This window comes from Phacochoerus africanus, chromosome X, assembly GCF_016906955.1.
Source record: "Phacochoerus africanus isolate WHEZ1 chromosome X, ROS_Pafr_v1, whole genome shotgun sequence".
Taxonomy (NCBI): domain Eukaryota; kingdom Metazoa; phylum Chordata; class Mammalia; order Artiodactyla; family Suidae; genus Phacochoerus; species Phacochoerus africanus.
Genome location: NC_062560.1, coordinates 128,991,136 through 129,008,343, shown reverse-complemented (window position 1 = coordinate 129,008,343; position 17,208 = coordinate 128,991,136). Strand labels below are relative to the sequence as shown.

The following is a 17,208-nucleotide window of genomic DNA, read 5'->3' as shown; positions in this document are numbered from 1 at the left end:
ATACAAGGGTTTTGGGTTTTTGGGGGGTTTTTTTTGTCTATTTTTAGGACCACACTGGTGGTATATGGAGGTTCCCAGGCTAGAGGTTGAATCGGAGCTGTAGCCGCCAGCCTTTGCTACAGCCACAGCCACAGCAGGGGCGAGCCGTGTCTGCGACCTACACCACAACTCTTAGCAACCAACCCACTGAGCGAGGCCAGTGATCGAACCTGTGTCCTCATGGGTACTAACCAGGTTTGTTTCCACTGAGCCACGATGGGAGCTCTGGACAAGGTGTTTTTTGACAGGCTTTTGGGGAGCAGAACAGTCACAGCTGCGTGTTGATGGCAACGATCTTCCACACGGTGCCTTCCCAGCCAGCACCATCTGACGACTCTCGTTACCGCCCAGGCAATGTTTTAAAGCATTTGACTGCTAAGTAAAACCCAAGGCTCTTGGACAGCCTTGAAGAGAAGAGTTAAGTTTGTAACGCACCGACGTGTTAAGATTCTGACCTTAAAGGGAACGTTAATAGCTCAGAGAATAACTGTCTCCTCGGATGTGAATGTTGAGAAAAGCGTTCATGGTGATACAGTTCTGCCTTGACTGTTTTTTTGGCCACGTGACACATGGACGTTCCTAGGCCGGGGATTAAACCCAAGCCGCTGGAGTGACGATGCCGGATCCTTGATACACTGCGTCACAAGAGCACTCCCTAATTTTTCCTTACAATTTGTGATGTGGGTGGGATGACAAATTACCTCATATACTCCTTAGCGTCCATCCCCCATCCTTAAAGGAGAAAGTGTCTTCCTCTTGACCTGGGATCGCTGGCTCTCTGGCCCTTTTCACCCCAGCAGAAGTTTCAGGGGACGCCGACCTCCTCTTTATCTCTGCCCACCCTTCTCAGGAGGACTCCACTCCAGGCCACGGTCACGGTCACGGGATTTCCCTTAAAGGCCCTTTGCTGACTCAGAACCCCCACTGAGCCACAGTGTCCAGGTCGTTACCCCCGGGGACTTGGCACTGACTGGGACAATGATCCATGAATGAGTCGCTGCACTTGGGACCCTCGGGCAAGTCTCCTCCCTCTCTGGGTCCCCAAGTCCTCCTCTGTGTGACCGGGGTGGTGCTGAGGGAGGGCCTGTCAGCCCTGGTGGTCAAGGGCTCATCTGGCTTCTGGTGGTCTGGGATGGTTCTGCCTGCAGTGGGGCTCGACTTCAGCTCCAGGTGGGCTTGTGCACAGGGGACCATCACGAGTTAGCTTCCTGGTGCCATCCCTGGTGGGACCTCATGTTGGGGCAACCAGGGGAGAGGGAAATAAAAGGCAGAGTGCCAAGGCAGGTGCCGGGGGAGGGGGTGTTCCCAGGGGAGAAGGCGAGCTCAGAATTCCTTGACCTCATAAGGAAATAGCTTGGATCTGCATGAGGAGGGGTGGCATGGGGAGGACGGCCTCCGGGACCGGGGCCAGCATTGCAGAAGAAGGCTTGGAGAGATGCTGGGCAATCGGATCTTGCCAAAACTCCAAATTCCATGAGGCAGACTCTGAGCCGCCCAGAGCCCAAACGCCATCTCCCCCCCCCCCCCAAAAGATAAGCAGCAAGACCCTGCCTCGGCCCCTCCTACTGCCAGGCACATCTGATCGCCCTCCTATTCAGGAGCCAGAGCAGGCGGCATCTTTGCTCTAAAACCTGGCCCCGAGCAACTTTTCTGAGGGTCTTTGTGTGTGGCCAAACGAGAGCCCTCTCTTCCTTCTCACCACTGTGTGGCTCCCTTTACTGGAACCGGTGAACAAACCTCATGGAGAACTTGTCTGTGGCCCTGGGCACGCCTGCCCGGGTCAGACCGGAGCCTCCCTCTCTTTTTTTTTTTTTGTCTTTTTTGTCTTTGTTGTTGTTGTTACTATTTCTTGGGCCGCTCCCGCAGCATATGGAGGTTCCCAGGTTAGGGGTTGAATCGGAGCTGTAGCCACCGGCCTATGCCAGAGCCACAGCAACGCGGGATCCAAGCCGCGTCTGCAACCTACACCACAGCTCACGGCCACGCCGGATCGTTAACCCACTGAGCAAGGGCAGGGACCGAACCGGCCACCTCATGGTTCCTAGTCGGATTCGTTAACCACTGCGCCACGATGGGAACTCCCTCCCTCTCTTCTGCTGTCATCTATGAGAACCTGGACAGCACCTCCTCGCCCCAGGCTCCTAGGTTGGTTCTGGACGGACACTTCAGTTTGCCCACACTCCCTCAGCTGGCTTTTTAAAGAACGTGATTGTCACCTCCTTTCCGGTCCCCATGGGACAGCTCTTTATTGACCAAGGCCCTCACCAACTCCCTAGTGACAGTCCAGGCCCCTAGGCAGGGCTTGGCAGCCTTCCATGCTTTGCCCCCTGCAGTCCCCTGGCTCCCCTGTCCTGGGGGCTCCCTCGGCACTAACACGGCCACGAAGCCCAGGTGCTCAGAGCCTGCCAAGGCTTCTCGGAACCCCTGAGCAGGTCCCTCGGGGTCCAGAAGGGCGCCATCCCGACAGGACAGGCAACCCCGACTGCCCCGGGTGGGCGGCCGGCGGGTCAGACGGGCACTCGTCGTCTCCGCACGCGTGCACGCATCGCACGGCGCCCTCTGCCAGTGCCCACTGGCACGCCCGGGCCCCTTCCAAGGCCGCAGGCTCCTGGAGTGCCGGTGGCCTCCTGGCCCAGTGCCCCATTTCCTCCCGGGTGGAGCGGGGAGGGAGGGAGGCGGTGGGGACCGGCAGGCGCAGGTGCTCAGGCCAGGGCCGCGCAGAGCGGGAAGGCGGGCTGGGGCAGGGGGGTCTGCGGGGCGGCTGCGGGGTGTCCCGGGCGTGGCGCACGCGCGCAAAGCGCTGGCAGCAGCGCCCGGCCCGGCCCCGCGCTCTCCGAGGGCTCGCCTTTAAGATCGGGCTGCTTCCCGCCGCTGCGGCTGCCGCAGCCTGGGCGGCGGGCTGGGGCGCGCGGCCAGAGAACCCCACGCGCCGGAGCTCGGGGGAGGAGGGGACTGCGGGGGGCTGCGGGGGACCGAGGGGAGCCCACGTGACTCAGGGAGGGCGCGCCCCGCCCAGCGCGCGGCCCCGCCCCTCTCCCAGGTCCTGGCCGGTTTCTGCCGGTTCCACTGGCACAGGCCCCGCCCCACTCCACTTCCGAAGGGAACAGCCCAGCGGGTGACGTCTCGGCTCGCCGGCCCCGCCCCGCTCCCACGTCCGGGCGGGTCTAAGCTCCGTCCCTTCGCGCGCAGGCCCCGCCCCCTCGCGGGTCTAATCCAAAGGCGCTAGCGTGTGACGTCTCTGGGCTCGCCGACCGCGCCCCGCTCCGGGACGCACGGCCCCGCCTGCTCCCACGGTCCCACCGGTCTGCGGCGCTCCGGCGCAGGCGCACGCGGCGCCCGTCTTTAGCCTCCAGCCAATCCCGCCCTGCGTGACGTCTGGGTTCGCCAGCCCCGCCCCGCCCCGCCCCGCCCCTCCCGTTCCCAGGGCCCGAGCGGTCGGCGTCGGCGGCTCCTCTCGGCCTAGCCCCGCCCCGCGCAGCGCGCGCAGCCCGCAGAGACCGCGGCTGTGACGCGAGCGTGACGTGGCTGTGACGCGGGCGCGGCCGCTCCCGAGGCGCTCGCGCTGCCCCCGCCGCGCTCCGAGGTAGTCGTAGCTCGGCCCGTGTCGCCAGGCCCGGGCCACCCCCAGGCCTCCGCCGCCCGCTGCCCGCCATGGACGACTACGCGGTCCTGTCGGACGCCGAGCTGGCCGCCGTGCTGCGCCAGTACAACATCCCGCACGGGCCTGTCGTGGGTACGCGGTGCCAGGCGGACCCCCTTCCTGCGCTTCGCCCCGCGCCCCCTTCCGCACCCCGTCCCGCGCTGCCCCCGGCTCCCCGCCCGCGCCCCTGACCGCCCCGTGCCCCATGTCTGGCCAGGTTCCACTCGCAAGCTCTACGAAAAGAAAATCTTCGAGTATGAGACCCAGAGGCGGAGGCTCTCGCCCCCGAACTCCTCCGCATCCTCTTTCTCCTATCGGTTCTCGGGTGAGGCCCCCGCCCCAGGGCTCCACCTGGCCGCCCTCGGGGACAGCATTTGGACGCCTGGGCGACGGGGAGGAAGGGGGCACGAGGGTGTGACGGGTGGGGAGGGGCCCAACGGGAAGGGGAGGAGAGCCTGGGGGCAAATGGTCCTGGCCCTTCCTCCGTTCAGACTTAGATTCTGCGTCCGTGGACTCGGACATGTATGATCTGCCCAAGAAAGAGGACGCCTTACTTTACCAGAGCAAGGGTAAGGCAGGGGTGGGGTGGGCACCCGGACCCCTTCGTTCCTGTGGCAGGGAGAACCTGAGAGCTCAGCCCCCACCGTCCTGCAGTGACCCTGGAGGGCAGAGGCCATGTCACAGGCCCCCCCCATGGGATTCACGTTAGGGCCACCCGGCCAGGTGGGGGACATCGTTGCCCCCTCTGCTACCGCTGCCCCCCCTTCCCAAGGCTATAGTGACGACTACTATGAGGAGAGTTACTTGACCACCAGGACTTACGGGGAGCCTGAGTCTGTGGGCACATCCAAGGGCTTCCGCCAGCCCTCGGCTTCGCTCTCGGATGCTGACACCTTCCACCACCAGGTGAGCTGGCTTTCGGGCACCCTGGACTTGGGTGTGAGGGGGTCGTGGCTGGGTTTGGATAAATCGAGGGGGCCGCTGGGTGCAAATGCTTGCTCCCTGGCCTCCAGGGAGAAGTGGGGTCAGCAGACACCTGCTTGGTCAGGGCTTTCCTTTGGGGGGCTGTCAGCCCTGCAGTCGGGTCCGGGGTCTAGATTTGCGCTCTTTCGGAGAATCCTGCAGCAGAAAGTGGGGTGCAGGCAGCCAGGACAGTCACTGACTGAGCGAGGGACAAGGCCCCGAAGACGCAAGGCCAGGAACCAAGAAGGCGGCAGGCCTCGCAGCCGTGTTCAGAGCGGGCTGGGCGAGGAAGCTGGGACTGAGGGGTGTGACGGCCACGCTTAGCCTGCCAGCCCGCCTCCTGACCCCGCTTCACTCGTGCAGGTCCGTGATGACAGTCTCTTCTCTTCTGAGGAGGACGGCAAGGATAGGTGAGTCGCAGGGAGGGCCAGAGACAGGGCTGATTCTGGGCTCAGGCCCTCCCGGCCTACCTGCTCCCCTCTTTGCCTCAGGGAACGCCCCGTGTACGGCCGGGACAGTGCCTACCAGAGCATCGCGCACTATCGCCCCGTTTCCAACGTCTCCAGGAGCTCCCTGGGCCTGTCCTACTACCCCACATCCTCCTCTGCCTCCTCCGCCTCCTCATCTTCATCTCCCCCCACTTCGTGGCTCACCCGCCGTGCCATCCGGCCGGAAAAGCAGGCCCCCGGGGCCGGTCTGGGCCGGGATCGCCAGGTCCCGCTCTGGGGCCAGATGCTCTTGTTTCTGGTGTTTGCCGCCTTCCTGCTCTTTGTCTACTACTCCATGCAGGCTGAGGATGGCAGCCCTTTCTGGGCGGAGCCCTGAGGTCCGCCGCCTGCCTTAGCAGTGTTTGCGGGGGGTGGGGGGTGGGGGGCTTTTCTGTGTTCTAGCTTTTGGGGGTACTGAGACGGGGGCAGCGTTTGCCTCCCCTGCCTTGTCCTGCCGGGGAGGCCGCAGACCCAGGCCCTGTGCAGCGTGCTGGGCCTGGGTGGGCCTTCCTCTGGAGCCTCCTGGCCCCGCTTGCCTCTGACCCTTAGGGCCTAGGAGGGCGAAACCCTTCTCCTGGAGAGGAGAACATGGTTGTCGTTGCATGCCTCCTGTTCATTGTCACCTTGTGGAGGGGGGTTACCAAAGGCCACCCTGACTTTGTTTCCGTGGACACACAATAAAAAGACCGTTTATTTTTAACACAGGCTCTTCTCTTTAATGTGGGAGTGTCTCTGGTCCTTGGGTCTCCAGAGTCACCACCTGGCTTTGTCGGTTCTTCCTTCTTACCTTGGGCTTGGCGTAGGGAGCACGTGCTCCCCCGGGGCGCATTGTACTTTGCTTTTGGGGTCCATTTCCCGAGTCATTACCCAAAGCTCCCATGACTATGAACGTAATTACAGCACATGGAGAGCCCACTCGGAAATGCAGGTGAGGCTGGTGTTGGTTATAGGTCTGTTAACTGGGGGAAGCAGGCACCAGCCTGGGTGTCCAAGGGCAGGGGATGAAGAGGGAACGAGGCACCTGCTGGGTGGGCCGTTTGCTGGAAGCTGATTTTTGTGTGTGTGTGTGTGTGTCTGTCTTTTTAGGGCCGCACCTGTGGCACATGGAGGTTCCCAGGCCAGGGGTCAAATCGGAGCTGTAGCTGCTGGCCTACACCACAGCCATAACAATGCAGGATCCGAGCCACGTCTGCGACCCCCACCACAGCTCACGGCAACGCCGGATCCTTAACCCACTGAGCAAGGCCAGGGATCGAATCCTCATCCTCATGGTTCTTTGTTGGATTCGTTAACCACTGAGCCGTGACGGGAACTCCTGGAAGCTGCTAAATGCCAAGGGGAAGGCTCCCAGTAGTTGGGAGTGCCCTGTCACCTTTGGGTAAAACAGTTCTTCGCCTGGCTATGATCTCGCCTATTACTGGGATTTCTGCTGTGGGAAAGTTTCCATGGGATTTTAAACATGGGGTGCTAAGAAAACCTAGGGTAGGATGCCACGTGCGGCTGTGCCTCCTGGCGCCACACTGCCAGTAGGGGCAGTAAAGCATGGAGAGGCCGGCCTGCATGCCAGTGGGAAGCAGAAGCACCCGCAGGGCTGTAGCCTGTTGGGTGGGGCCCTGGACTCAGTCCCTCTCACTGACGGGCTCTTTGCTACAGGGCTTGGCCAGGCCTGGCCTCTCACCTGCATGTACCCTGGGGGCTCTTGAGCCTTTGGGGGCTCTTGAATGTGGACACATGGTGAGCCATCCTACTCAGAGCTCCTAGACGTTTCTTTTTGCTGCAGCCGAGGCTGTCTCCACCTCCCCGCCTTTGTGTGTGTGTGTGTGTATTTTCCTAAAAAACATAAGCTTTTTTTGTCGAATTTAAACATAGAGATATACAGGAGTTCCCATTGTGGCTCAGTGGGTAACCGGACATATTGTCTGTGAGGATGTGGGGTTCAATCCCTGGTCTCGCTTAGAGGGTTAAGGATCTGGCATTGCTGCAAGGTGCGGCGTAGCTTGTGGATGCGGCTTGGATTCCACCTGCTGTGTGGTGTAGGCCGGCAGCTGCAGCTCCAATCTGACCCCTAGCCTGGGAACTTCCATATGCTGCAGATGTGGCCCTAAAAAGAAAACAAAAGAAAATGTAAAACATACAGATACACAGAAAATGGAGTTCCTGCTGTGGTGCAGGGCGTTAAGGATCTGATACTGTCTCTGTGAGGGCTCCAGTCGCTGCGGAGGTGCAGGTTCAGTCCCTGGCCAAAGAGCACCAGCACTTTAAGCCACTGCGCTGGCTGTAGGTTGCAGCTGTGGCTTGGATTCGATCCCTGGCCCAGGAACTTCCATATGCCATGGGTGCAGCAAAAACAAAACAAAACAAAACAAAAAAAAAAAACGGAAAGAACAAGAGAAATTAATTGCTTCTAATTTTCTCACAGCCTGGCCTCCCTTGTTTGGTGCAAGCCACTCCCACCCGGCTGCCCCAGGCCGCCAGCTTCTGCCTCTTGCTGTTCCAATGCCAGAGCTGAGACTTGGATGCTTCGTGGTGGGTGCGGGCACGGGTGGGCAATGTTGCTTTCCCACTGGTGCCAGCAGGGCCTGACGTCCCGACCATGAGCCTGAGGTAGCGCAGGCAGGACACCTAGTCCGGTCGCTGTCGCACCAGAGCTCCAGAGGGCACCGTGAGACATCCTGTTTCAGCAGCCGGTCCCCCAATCGGGTATGCGCTCGGAGGAGGGCAGAGCCTGTGAGGGCAGCTGCCCCGCAGGGATCATGATCTGGGACGGCTCTTCAGCTGGAGCCCCACGGGGTCTGGGCAGAGAGGCGGTGGAGCCTCGGGAGATGGCAGGGGCGACGTGCAGTCACTGGAGTCGCCGGGTGGAGAGAAGGGAGAGCCTGCGAGGAAGCGGGGAGGGAACGGCCCTCTCCGGCCTCACGTGCTCCACCTGGCGCAGGAAAGAGGGTGAAGGGAGGCACGCTTGGCCACCGCCCTGGCATCTGAGGAAAGACTCCCCACCCACGTGACGTGGTCTCCCCGTGTTCATTCCCGGCTCGAGAGCCTCCATGTCCGTCCGTCCGCCCGTCCGTCCCCGCGCACCCGACGGAGGACGGAGGGAGGGCTGCTTCAGGCCTCCTGCCCCAGGACCCCCCTTCAGACGTGGCCCCACTCCCCGGGCACCCACGCAGCTGCTAGTTCTCTGGGCGACCAACCCAAAGGCTTTTGAGGGCCCCGTGAGCCCCCAAGGGACGCCAGGCTTCCAGGGCTCTGAGGCGCCCCACCCGCTGGAAGCCGAGGGCTCCCAGTTCCCTTGCACGGCACCTGAGGGGTCCAGGACTTCCACTCCCAGGGCTCGGGCCATCTGTCCTTCCCCCACCAAGGGCTCCAGTGGTGCTGGGGACCCATCAGGGAGCAGCAGCTGCCCAAGGCTCAGGGGACAGTGACTTTTCTGCCATAGAGTAGGGGGGGTGGCCCTGTCGGGGAGGGAGGGGCCCAGGCGGCCCTGGAGGAGCCCATGCGGCTGGGGGTGTGGGCGCCGCCAGGGGAGCCGAGCAGCACACCCAGCCTAGGACGGAGAGAGGTGCCCGGGGCTGGGGCAGGGGTGGGGCCTGCGGCTCCGGATCCCTTGAGCTCCGCCCCGTCGGGTCTTGAGGGGAAGCAGCAGACAGCACCGGGCAGGCCTCCCGCCGCCGCCCATACTTGCAGCCCCAAACTGCCGGGGCAAGCAGCTTGAAAGGGGGGCAACCGGCTGGCCCAGGACTGAAGAGGCATTTCCCCCAAGAGGTCAGCATAAGGGGGGCGAGCCTGCGGATCCAAAAGATGAGCCACCACAGGCCTCCAGGGCCTAAAGAACAAGAACCTGCCACTTACTGCAGCCGGGCTGGTGCTGCCCTGGGCTCAGGGTAGCCAGTCCCCGGGGACCCCACGCCCCACGCCCCCAAGGGCAGGCAGGACTCCCCTGAAAAAAGCCAGGACCCGCCCCCTGGCCCACCACTTCTCAGCCTGGGCCTGCTGGCTGGGAGGGGAGGGAGGCAGGCACAGTCTGGTCTGGAGGCTTCTAGAAGCTGCTCAGCTGGAGCGGAGGCAGAGCCAGGCCAAGTGGAGTCTAGCGCCAGAGGGGGGGGACAGAGGCCCCCAGGCACCACCTCGTCCCCTCAGCACAGCAGGCACCCCTCCGGCCCGAATCACCCAGAGGCTGCTGCCCCCTCCCCGGGCCAGTGCCCCAGGAGGAAACAGCCCCGCCTCCCATCCTTTCCAAACCCTGCCTGGCCAAGGGGCCCCAGGGGAGAGGGGCCTCAGAGCCCAGCCCAGCTAACCAAGAGTCCCCCTCCCCGCCCCAGAGGCCACAGCACCCCCAAGCAGCCACGAGGCACGTGGCTCAGCAAGGGGAAAAGAGGCCAGCCTGGGGGGCGGGGAGGGACAGGGCCCCCAGGACAGAGCAGGCCTGAGCCTGAGGTCCACCCACACAATGGGCAGGAGGGAGGGAGCCTAGGATGCCAGGCACCCGGCTGGGGGCAAAGGGCCTGGGACCCGTCGCCCTCGCCCCGAGGCAATCCTCCAGAGGACGCCCCGCCACCAGCCGCCAGGAGGAGTCCGGGAGGTGCGCCCCGGCCCTGGCCCTCAGCCGGGCTCCCACGCAGGGCCACCCACCCAGAGCCCTGCTCACCAACGGGTGCCAGGCGCAGAGGAGAGGGGCCTGACACACGCGCCCTCCCCAGGGGGCCCCGACAGCCCCTACTCAGTGTGTGGAGGGGATGGCTGGTGGCCCCAGGAGGCAGCAGCCCCCATCCTGCAGGTCCCCTCTGGTCTAGTGGGGGCGCGGGGCAGGGGGAGGGTGGAGCCCCCAGACTAACGGCCAGCCCCCCCCCCCCGGGTCTGGCCACGCCTCGGCCCCTGACCCTCCGCTGACACCTGGGCCAGCAGGCCCAGCGACCGGGGCGGGGGCGAGGACCTTGGGTGTGTGGCTCATCCCACTCCAGGGCCTGGCTGCTGACAGGTTCCCCCAGAGGGCAGGGGGGGGGCAGCGCCAAAGGAGGGAGTGTAGGGCACCCATGTGCAGAGAGGGGGTACCCACCCTCAGGCAGGGGAACTGCCCCAGCCCCCTCACTGGGAAGGACAGGAGCGGGGCAGGACTGAGTCACTGGTGTGGGGGGGAACCTCGGAGGCCAGTGAGCATCCTGGGGCCCAGGCCAGGGTGCGGGCGGAGGTGGCACTGGCAGCGCATGGGCTGCTGGGATAAGAAAGAGCTCCCTGGGAGTTCCCACTGTAGCTCAGCGGGGTAAGGACCCAACATAGTCTCCGTGAGCACGTGGGTTCGATCCGTGGCCTCGCTCAGTGGGTTAAGGACCCGGCCTGGCTGCGGCTGTGGCGTAGGCCTGCAGCTGCGGCTCCAGGTGCCAACCAGCCCCGGGATCGTCCATGTGCCACCAGGGCTGCCAGCTCCTCCGAAAGGGCAGAGGGCAGGGGGCACACACCTCGGGCCGTGGGGGCCAGGCAGGGGCTCGGTCACATGTTCTTTCTCTGGCTTTTCGTGTGTCCTGTCCGCGACCATCCAACGGTGAGAAGCCACTCTCCAGGCCCTGCCTGTCTTGGTCCTGGGGGCTGGAACCTGCCACCCCCGCGCAGACAGAGGACAGGGTCCCGCTCCCGAGGGGCCTGCGCGGACCAGGAGCCCCTCCCGCGCCAGGTTCAGGAGCAAGGATGCTCCCTGGAGCCTTCTCATTGGCCGGGCCCTCCTGCACTGCTCCCGGCTTGGGCCTGTGTGGCCCATCAAGATCCAGCCGAGGGGAGGGAGGGTCACTTGGAGGTGAAGTCATCAGACCGGCACCGTGCCGTGGCCCTGGGGGCGGCTCTGTCTCGCCCAGATCGCTGGCTCTGGGGGAGCCCGGCCCCCAGCGGCCGGGTGGGGAGGCCCCGGCCCCGGCCCCGGCCCCGCCACGGCCCCGCCAGCGATCCTGGAAGCAGAGCCTCGCCTCCCCCAAGCCCCTGCCCCAGGCCGACCAGACTGGCCCCGGCTGATGCCTCGACGGCAGCCTGTGACACACCTCCAGCCAGGAGCCCCAGCCAAGCCCTCCAGGACCCTGGCCCTCAGACACCTGCGAGACCACGAGCGCCGGCCGCGCTGCGCGGCTCCTGGGGGTAGACGTGTGATGCAGCAACGGGTAACGAACGCACGGTGACTTTCGAAGGAGGCGGCGCCCCGCTAAGTCGGTGGCAGGCCAACAAGCCCCGGAGAAACCCCAGAAGCCCTTCGGAAAAGCCTGCAAAGTCCGATGACACAAACACTGGAATCGTGTGACCAAGCACAAACCCCACACCACAGAGAGACGAGTGACAAGGCGGGGGAAAAAATAGTAGCGAGATGTGACTCAGGGCTCCTATCACGACGTACAGCCAGCTTGAACCCGCCGTCAGGGAAATGCCCGATGATGATGACGGGGCGCCGGGGGTGCGGGGGAAGAGGGGAATGCAGAAAACGGGGGCCCAGGGCCACCCCGCCATCCGATCCCACAGCCAGGACTCGCTCGGCTGCTGGGGTCCCGGAGCTGCGCACCCCGGGCTCGAATGCCGGCTGGAGACGCGCGGCGCTTCCTCTGCCGCCCCCACCGCCCAGCGGGCCGGCCCAGAGCCGGACAAAGACCAGCCGCTGCCAGGACCGGCCGGCCCGGGGGGTGGGCGGTGGGCGGTGGGCGGTGCTGCTGGGCATCGAGCAGGTCTGGGCAGCATCGCCCGGGGGCTGGGAGACCCTCCTGGTGAGGAAGGAGCGTCCGGCAGGAAAGGCCGCGGCTTCCCACCCGCCGGAGAGGGCTGGCCGCACCCACAGACCACACGACCGCCAGCGCCGCCTCGTTTCCGGGCACACGCCCCCCCCACCGCCCCACCCCCCGCCGCCGCCGCCCTCGTTCTCGTCGCCACACGCCCCCAAACCCGCACTCTGGGTCTCAGGGCGCATGTTCCCTCCCGTCCCCGAGCCCGGCTGGGCATTCGGGTCTTCTGCCTGGGCCTCGGCAGGGAGAGCTTCCAGGCCCCAGGCCCAACTCTCCTCTCCGCCCCCGCCTCCCAGCGTCCAGATGTTATCAGCCCAGCGCCTGCACAGACCTGACGCCTCATCCTGCCCGGGCGGGCGGTGGGCGGCCAGGCACCTTCCAGGGCCCCCGGGGCAGGGAGGGGCGGCGATGACAGCCGCGCTGCTCTCGCGAGAGGCGCCCCCCCCCCCGCCCCCGGCCATTTCCCAAGGCCCTGGGGACCCCGCAAAGGAGCCGGTCCGGGGTAGGGCAGGGGGCACACACCTAGGAGTCTCCACCTCCAGAGCAGTGCTTCGCACGGGGGGGGGGGGGGTCCCCGGACCAGCGGCGGTGGCACGGGCATCACCCAGGAGCTTGCTGGAGTCCCCACCTCTCAGGCCCCACCCTAGAGCTGCAGGATCAGAGGCTCTGGGGTGGGGCCCGGCGGCCACCTGGCTTGGAACGAGCCCTCCAGGTGTTCCCACGCACCTTCCAGCGTGACAACCGCTGGGAGGGGGCGCTCCGCAGCTCGCCCGCTTCTAGAGACACCGGAGCTTTCTCTGCGGGCTCACCTTGACCTCTCCGGGTGAGAGGCAGGCGGGCAGGCAGGCAGGCAGGCACTGATGGCTGCTGCAACCCCAGGTTGTCCGGGAGAACCGGCGTGCTGGGGCAGGATTCCCGCCCAGCAGGCCACACCTGTCAAGCGACACGGGGAACACTTTGTGACTTCCCGCTGTCCCCGCCTCCGGAAGCATGGGCCCGGGCGGACACCCCTGACAGACGCCAGGCACTGGCCCCAGCTCTGCCCACCTGTCCCTGGATACTACCCGTCTGTGCCTGTTTGCGGGGCGGGGGGGCGGGGGAGCGGCGGAGGGGGGGATCCAGGCTTCACCGAGAACCCTCCCAGGCACACCCAGGGGCGCTGGAACACAGCGGGCCGGGAAAGGGGTGGGAGTGGGGGTGGGGGGAGGGCGCCCCGTTCGGGGCCCTGGGAGCGGGGGGGGGGGGGCCGGGGGGCGAGCTCTCAGGAGCACAGAGCCAGGCTGCCCTCAGAGGCCAGGGCTGGGCGGGGCCGGGGGCGCAGTGACCCTGCCCCCTGCCATCCTGGCGGGACGGCGGCCGCCTCCTCCCCCTCTCACCGGGCCCCTGGGGGCCCCCAATACACGGCCTCTGGCCATCGCGAGGGCCAGACACCCTCCGAACCCGGAGGGGAGTCCCTCTGGGAGCTGCGGGAGGGGCGCCGGCGGAGCCCCCAAGCTCTCCCAGGGCTTGGCCTCTTTGGACGCTTCCCCTCGGCCTCTCCCCGGTAGAAGGCAAAGACCCCCGGGGTCCGGCGGAAAAGGCAGCCTGGTCGCGCCCGGGACCTCCAGGGGCGGGGTCGGGGAAGCGAGGGCGGTGACCAGGGGGGCCGGCCCGACGTCGTCGCCCGGCGAGCCGCGCCGCGCCCGCCCCCTCAGCCCGCCCACCGGAAGCCGCGGGGCCCCGCCTCCCGCCCCGCCCCTTCCGGACGGCTCCGCCAATGACCAAGCTCGGCTCGGGGCGCGCCCCGCCCCCTGGCGGCCGAGGAGGCCCGGCCCCTGTGGTGTGACGGGCACCCTTTCTGCCCAATGCGAACAAGGCGGGCCGCCTGCCCCCGCGCCCCTCTGGGCTGGGCTCCCGGGCCCTTTTTTCTCAGCCGGCGGGCGGCCCAGCGGGCTGCGGGTCGCTGGACGTCCTGCCCGGCCTCTCCGTGCCGAGCCGCGCGAGCGGTCCTGCGTGGGCACGCTCAGCCCTGCTGGTGTGCTTCCGGTGTGTACTTGTATTGTGAAGTAATGAAGCGCACAGGAAGTCACACGGAGACGCCCGAGAGGCCGGAGCCCCTCGCGCGTGGCTCGGTGGTCCGCGCTTCCTCTGTACTGCTGCGTCAGCCTGTCGCACAGCCCGTGCGATCGCTTCCCAGGCGATGCCGTGGGTGCCTCGCGAGCGCTGCTCGGGGTTTTGTCCCCGGTTGCGTGTCCGAATGTGTGTGTGTGTGTGTGTGTGTGCACGCGCGTAGCTCCGGGCAGTTTCATCACGCGTGTGGGTTCAGGTGACCCCCACTGCGATCGAGGTCCAGCCTGTCCCCTCCTGAGGGTCCTTCCTGTTGACCTGTCATAGCCACGGCCTCCCCCCTCCTCCTCCCCCCCTCGATCCCTGGCAACCAGAACTCCAGTCTCATCTCAGTTACTGCGGCACATAAATGGAACCCGGCAGGGTGCAACCTGGAGGGGGCGCGTGCTCCCTCACGCACTGCCCTCGAGAGCCATCCATCCAGATGGTTGCGTGGGTCAGTGGTCAGCGCTTCCTCTGTACTGCTGCCCGGAGGCCTGGGTCCACACCAAGCACTCACTCACCCCCCCCCCCCCCGAAGGTCATGCCGCTTGTTCCCACGTTTAGGCTTCCGCAAATAAATCTGCTCTGCTCGCTGGCCTACGCGGTCTCCGCTTCCACTTCCTTGGCATAAAGGCCCCACGGTGCAATTGCTGGGCGCTCCCGGAGGTGGACGCTTAGCCCTCAGAGAGACTGGCAGATTGCCTTCCGATTTGCCAACATAGGTATTCACACAGTTGTATTTCTTTCTTTTATTTACTTACTTTTTTTTTTCTGTCTTTCGTCTTCCTAGGGCCGCACCCGCGGCATATGGAGGTTCCCAGGCTTGCGGTCTAATCGGAGCTACGGCTGCTGCCTTAAGCCACAGCCACAGCAAGGCTAGATCCGAGCCCCGTCTGCGACCTACACCACAGCTCACGGCGACACCAGAGTCTCGACCCACTGAGCGAGGCCTGGGATCGAACCTGCGTCCTCATGGAGACTGGTCAGGTCCATTTCCACGGAGCCTCTCCGGGAACTCCAGCCTTGAAATTTAATGCACACCACATAGTCGCCTCCTCCAAAGACCCTACTTGTCACACACCCTACTCGCTGGGCCGTTAGTCCCTCGTTCCACAGGTTGCAATTATCTTCCCTCAGTCGGTCTCTTGTCATAACAGACCAGGCTTTTCGGCTTTGCTTTTCGATGTCAAGACGCTCATCATTGCTTTTGGCCCCGCCCCTGACATGCACAAGCTCTGGGACCAGGAATCAAACCGGAACCACAGCAGTGATGACGCCAGAGCTTTAACCTGCGGAGCCACCAGGGAACACCAAGAAGCTATGCATTTCTATACGACCAAGTTTATTAAAATCTCAATTGATTTCTGGGTTATACAACTTTTTTATTTTTTATTTTTTAGGGCCGCACCCTCGGCATATGGAAGTACCCAGGCTAGGGGTCGAATCAGAGGTGTAGCTGCCACCCTACGCCACAGCCACACCCACGCCAGGTCCAAGCCGCGTCTGCGACGGCAACACCCGAGCCTTAACCCCCTGAGGGAGGCCAGGGATCGAACCCACCTCCTCAGCGACACTAGTGGGATGCGTTTCTGCTGAGCCACCCCAATGGGAACTCCTTGGCTATGTATCTTAGGCGGAAAGTCATTATGTTTGAATCAGAAAGCAGTCCTCATGGCGTAGCAGAAACAAATCCGATGGGTATCCGTGAGGACGCGGGTTCAATCCCTGGCCTCGCTCAGTGGGTCAGGGACGCGGCCTTGCCGTGAACTGTCGTGTAGGTTGCAGACACCGTTCGGATCCCGGGTTGCTATAGCTGTGGCCTAGGCTGGCAGCTGTAGCTCCGATTCAACCCCTAGTCTGGGAACTTCCATATGCCACACCCCAGGCTCTAAAAAACAAACAAATGAACAAACACAAAGCAGTTCTTGTGGATACTTACAACGCCTTTGCACTACTGTGTGACAGACAGCTACCCCAACGCCCCAAGTCTTCAGCAGCCCCCAAGACACATGCAAATCAATATATAAGAGAAGGGATCAAAAAGAGAAGCCTACTTAAAAAAAAGCCCAGGCAGATTTGAAAAAGAAAAAGAACTTTAGGAGTTCCCTGGTGGCACAGTAGGCTAAGGATCCGGAGTTGTCACTGCTGTGGCTCAGGTTCGAGCCCTGGCTTGGGAACTTCCACATGCCAGGGGTGTGGCTATAAAAAGAAGAAGAAAATCAAAAAGCAAAGGAACTTTAGCAGTAAAAAGAAAAGGGGGGGGGGGAGGGCGGGAGCTCCTGCTGTGGCTCAGCGGGCTAAGAACTCGACACAGCATCCAGGAGGATGCGAGTCCCATCCCTGGCCTCGATCCGTCTGTTAGGGTCCCAGCGTTGCCCCAAGCTGCAGGGGAGGTGGCAGGTGTGGCTTGGATCCTGCATTGCTGAGGCATAGGCCGGCCGGCAGGTGCGGCTGTGATCTGAGCCCTAGCCTGGCACCTTCCAGGTACCGCAAGGGCAGCCCTAACAGGGAAAAGAGAAAGACCCCCAGCACCAAGGGCACGGAAGTCAAGAGCCCAACCGATGAATCCAAACACAAAGAGGTATCACTGAAGAAGGAACCAGCGCCCTGCCCTGGAAGACGGAGCCGTGGCCATTTCCTCTTAGCCGAGGATGGCGCTTCCTCCTTCCCTGCGAAAGGGCAGCCGCCCCTCCTCAGAGAGGCTGGGCTCTGCTCTTCAACTCCCCTCATCCTGGCTGCGAGGCTTCTGAGGACACGCCGCGCCCCTTCCCTTCTCCCCCTGGCTCCAGGGGTGGCTGCTTCTTCCTGTACTATGTCTGTCCCTTAGCTGTCTGACCCCCGAGTGACCAAAGGGGCTCGAGGCACCCATGGCCTGCAGGGGCCTCACAATTCGTCCAGCTCTCACCCGCGGTCGACTGGGATGACGGGCCCACCGCAGCTCGCGCCTGGGGAGCGGGAGTGGCTGCTGCCCTGAACTGTCACAGAGGCAACTAAAGCCCGCGGGAGGGGACGAGTCCTGAGGGCACGTGGGCGTGGGCGCAGAGAAAAAACGACAAGGTCAGGGCTGTCGCCTCTCAGCTCAAGTCACTGGAGGACAGCCAGAGAACTTGCAGGGCAGCCCTGAAAACTCCCTCGTGTCCTGGAGCTGCAGGGCTGACGGTGCTGCAAATCAAGCACTGTCCTCGCGCGGCTTGCAGAATGCCAGTGTCAGCTGAGTTCTCAGCCTCTCCGCCTTTCTTATGTG

The 17,208-nt window shown here is 64.2% G+C and overlaps 2 protein-coding genes across 2 annotated transcripts; one reads left to right on the top strand and one right to left on the bottom strand.

Annotated features, from left to right (window-relative positions):
* The first annotated feature begins 3,574 nt into the window (after nucleotides 1–3,574).
* Nucleotides 3,575–5,830, top strand: EMD (emerin). Its single transcript, XM_047765456.1, has 6 exons — nucleotides 3,575–3,772; nucleotides 3,897–4,004; nucleotides 4,171–4,248; nucleotides 4,452–4,585; nucleotides 5,006–5,052; nucleotides 5,134–5,830. Exons 1-6 carry the CDS (start codon nucleotides 3,691–3,693, stop codon nucleotides 5,465–5,467), a joined length of 783 nt encoding a protein of 260 aa, XP_047621412.1. The 5' UTR covers nucleotides 3,575–3,690; the 3' UTR covers nucleotides 5,468–5,830.
* Nucleotides 5,831–7,881: 2,051 nt separating this feature from the next.
* LOC125118160 (collagen alpha-1(I) chain-like) lies at nucleotides 7,882–13,291 on the bottom strand. Its single transcript, XM_047764288.1, has 8 exons — nucleotides 13,253–13,291; nucleotides 13,027–13,101; nucleotides 12,686–12,809; nucleotides 11,501–12,525; nucleotides 10,658–11,369; nucleotides 8,670–8,821; nucleotides 8,431–8,557; nucleotides 7,882–8,006 (listed from the first exon to the last, which is right to left on the bottom strand). The coding sequence occupies exons 1-8, from the start codon at nucleotides 13,289–13,291 to the stop codon at nucleotides 7,882–7,884; spliced, it is 2,379 nt and encodes a 792-aa protein (XP_047620244.1).
* Nucleotides 13,292–17,208: the final 3,917 nt, after the last annotated feature.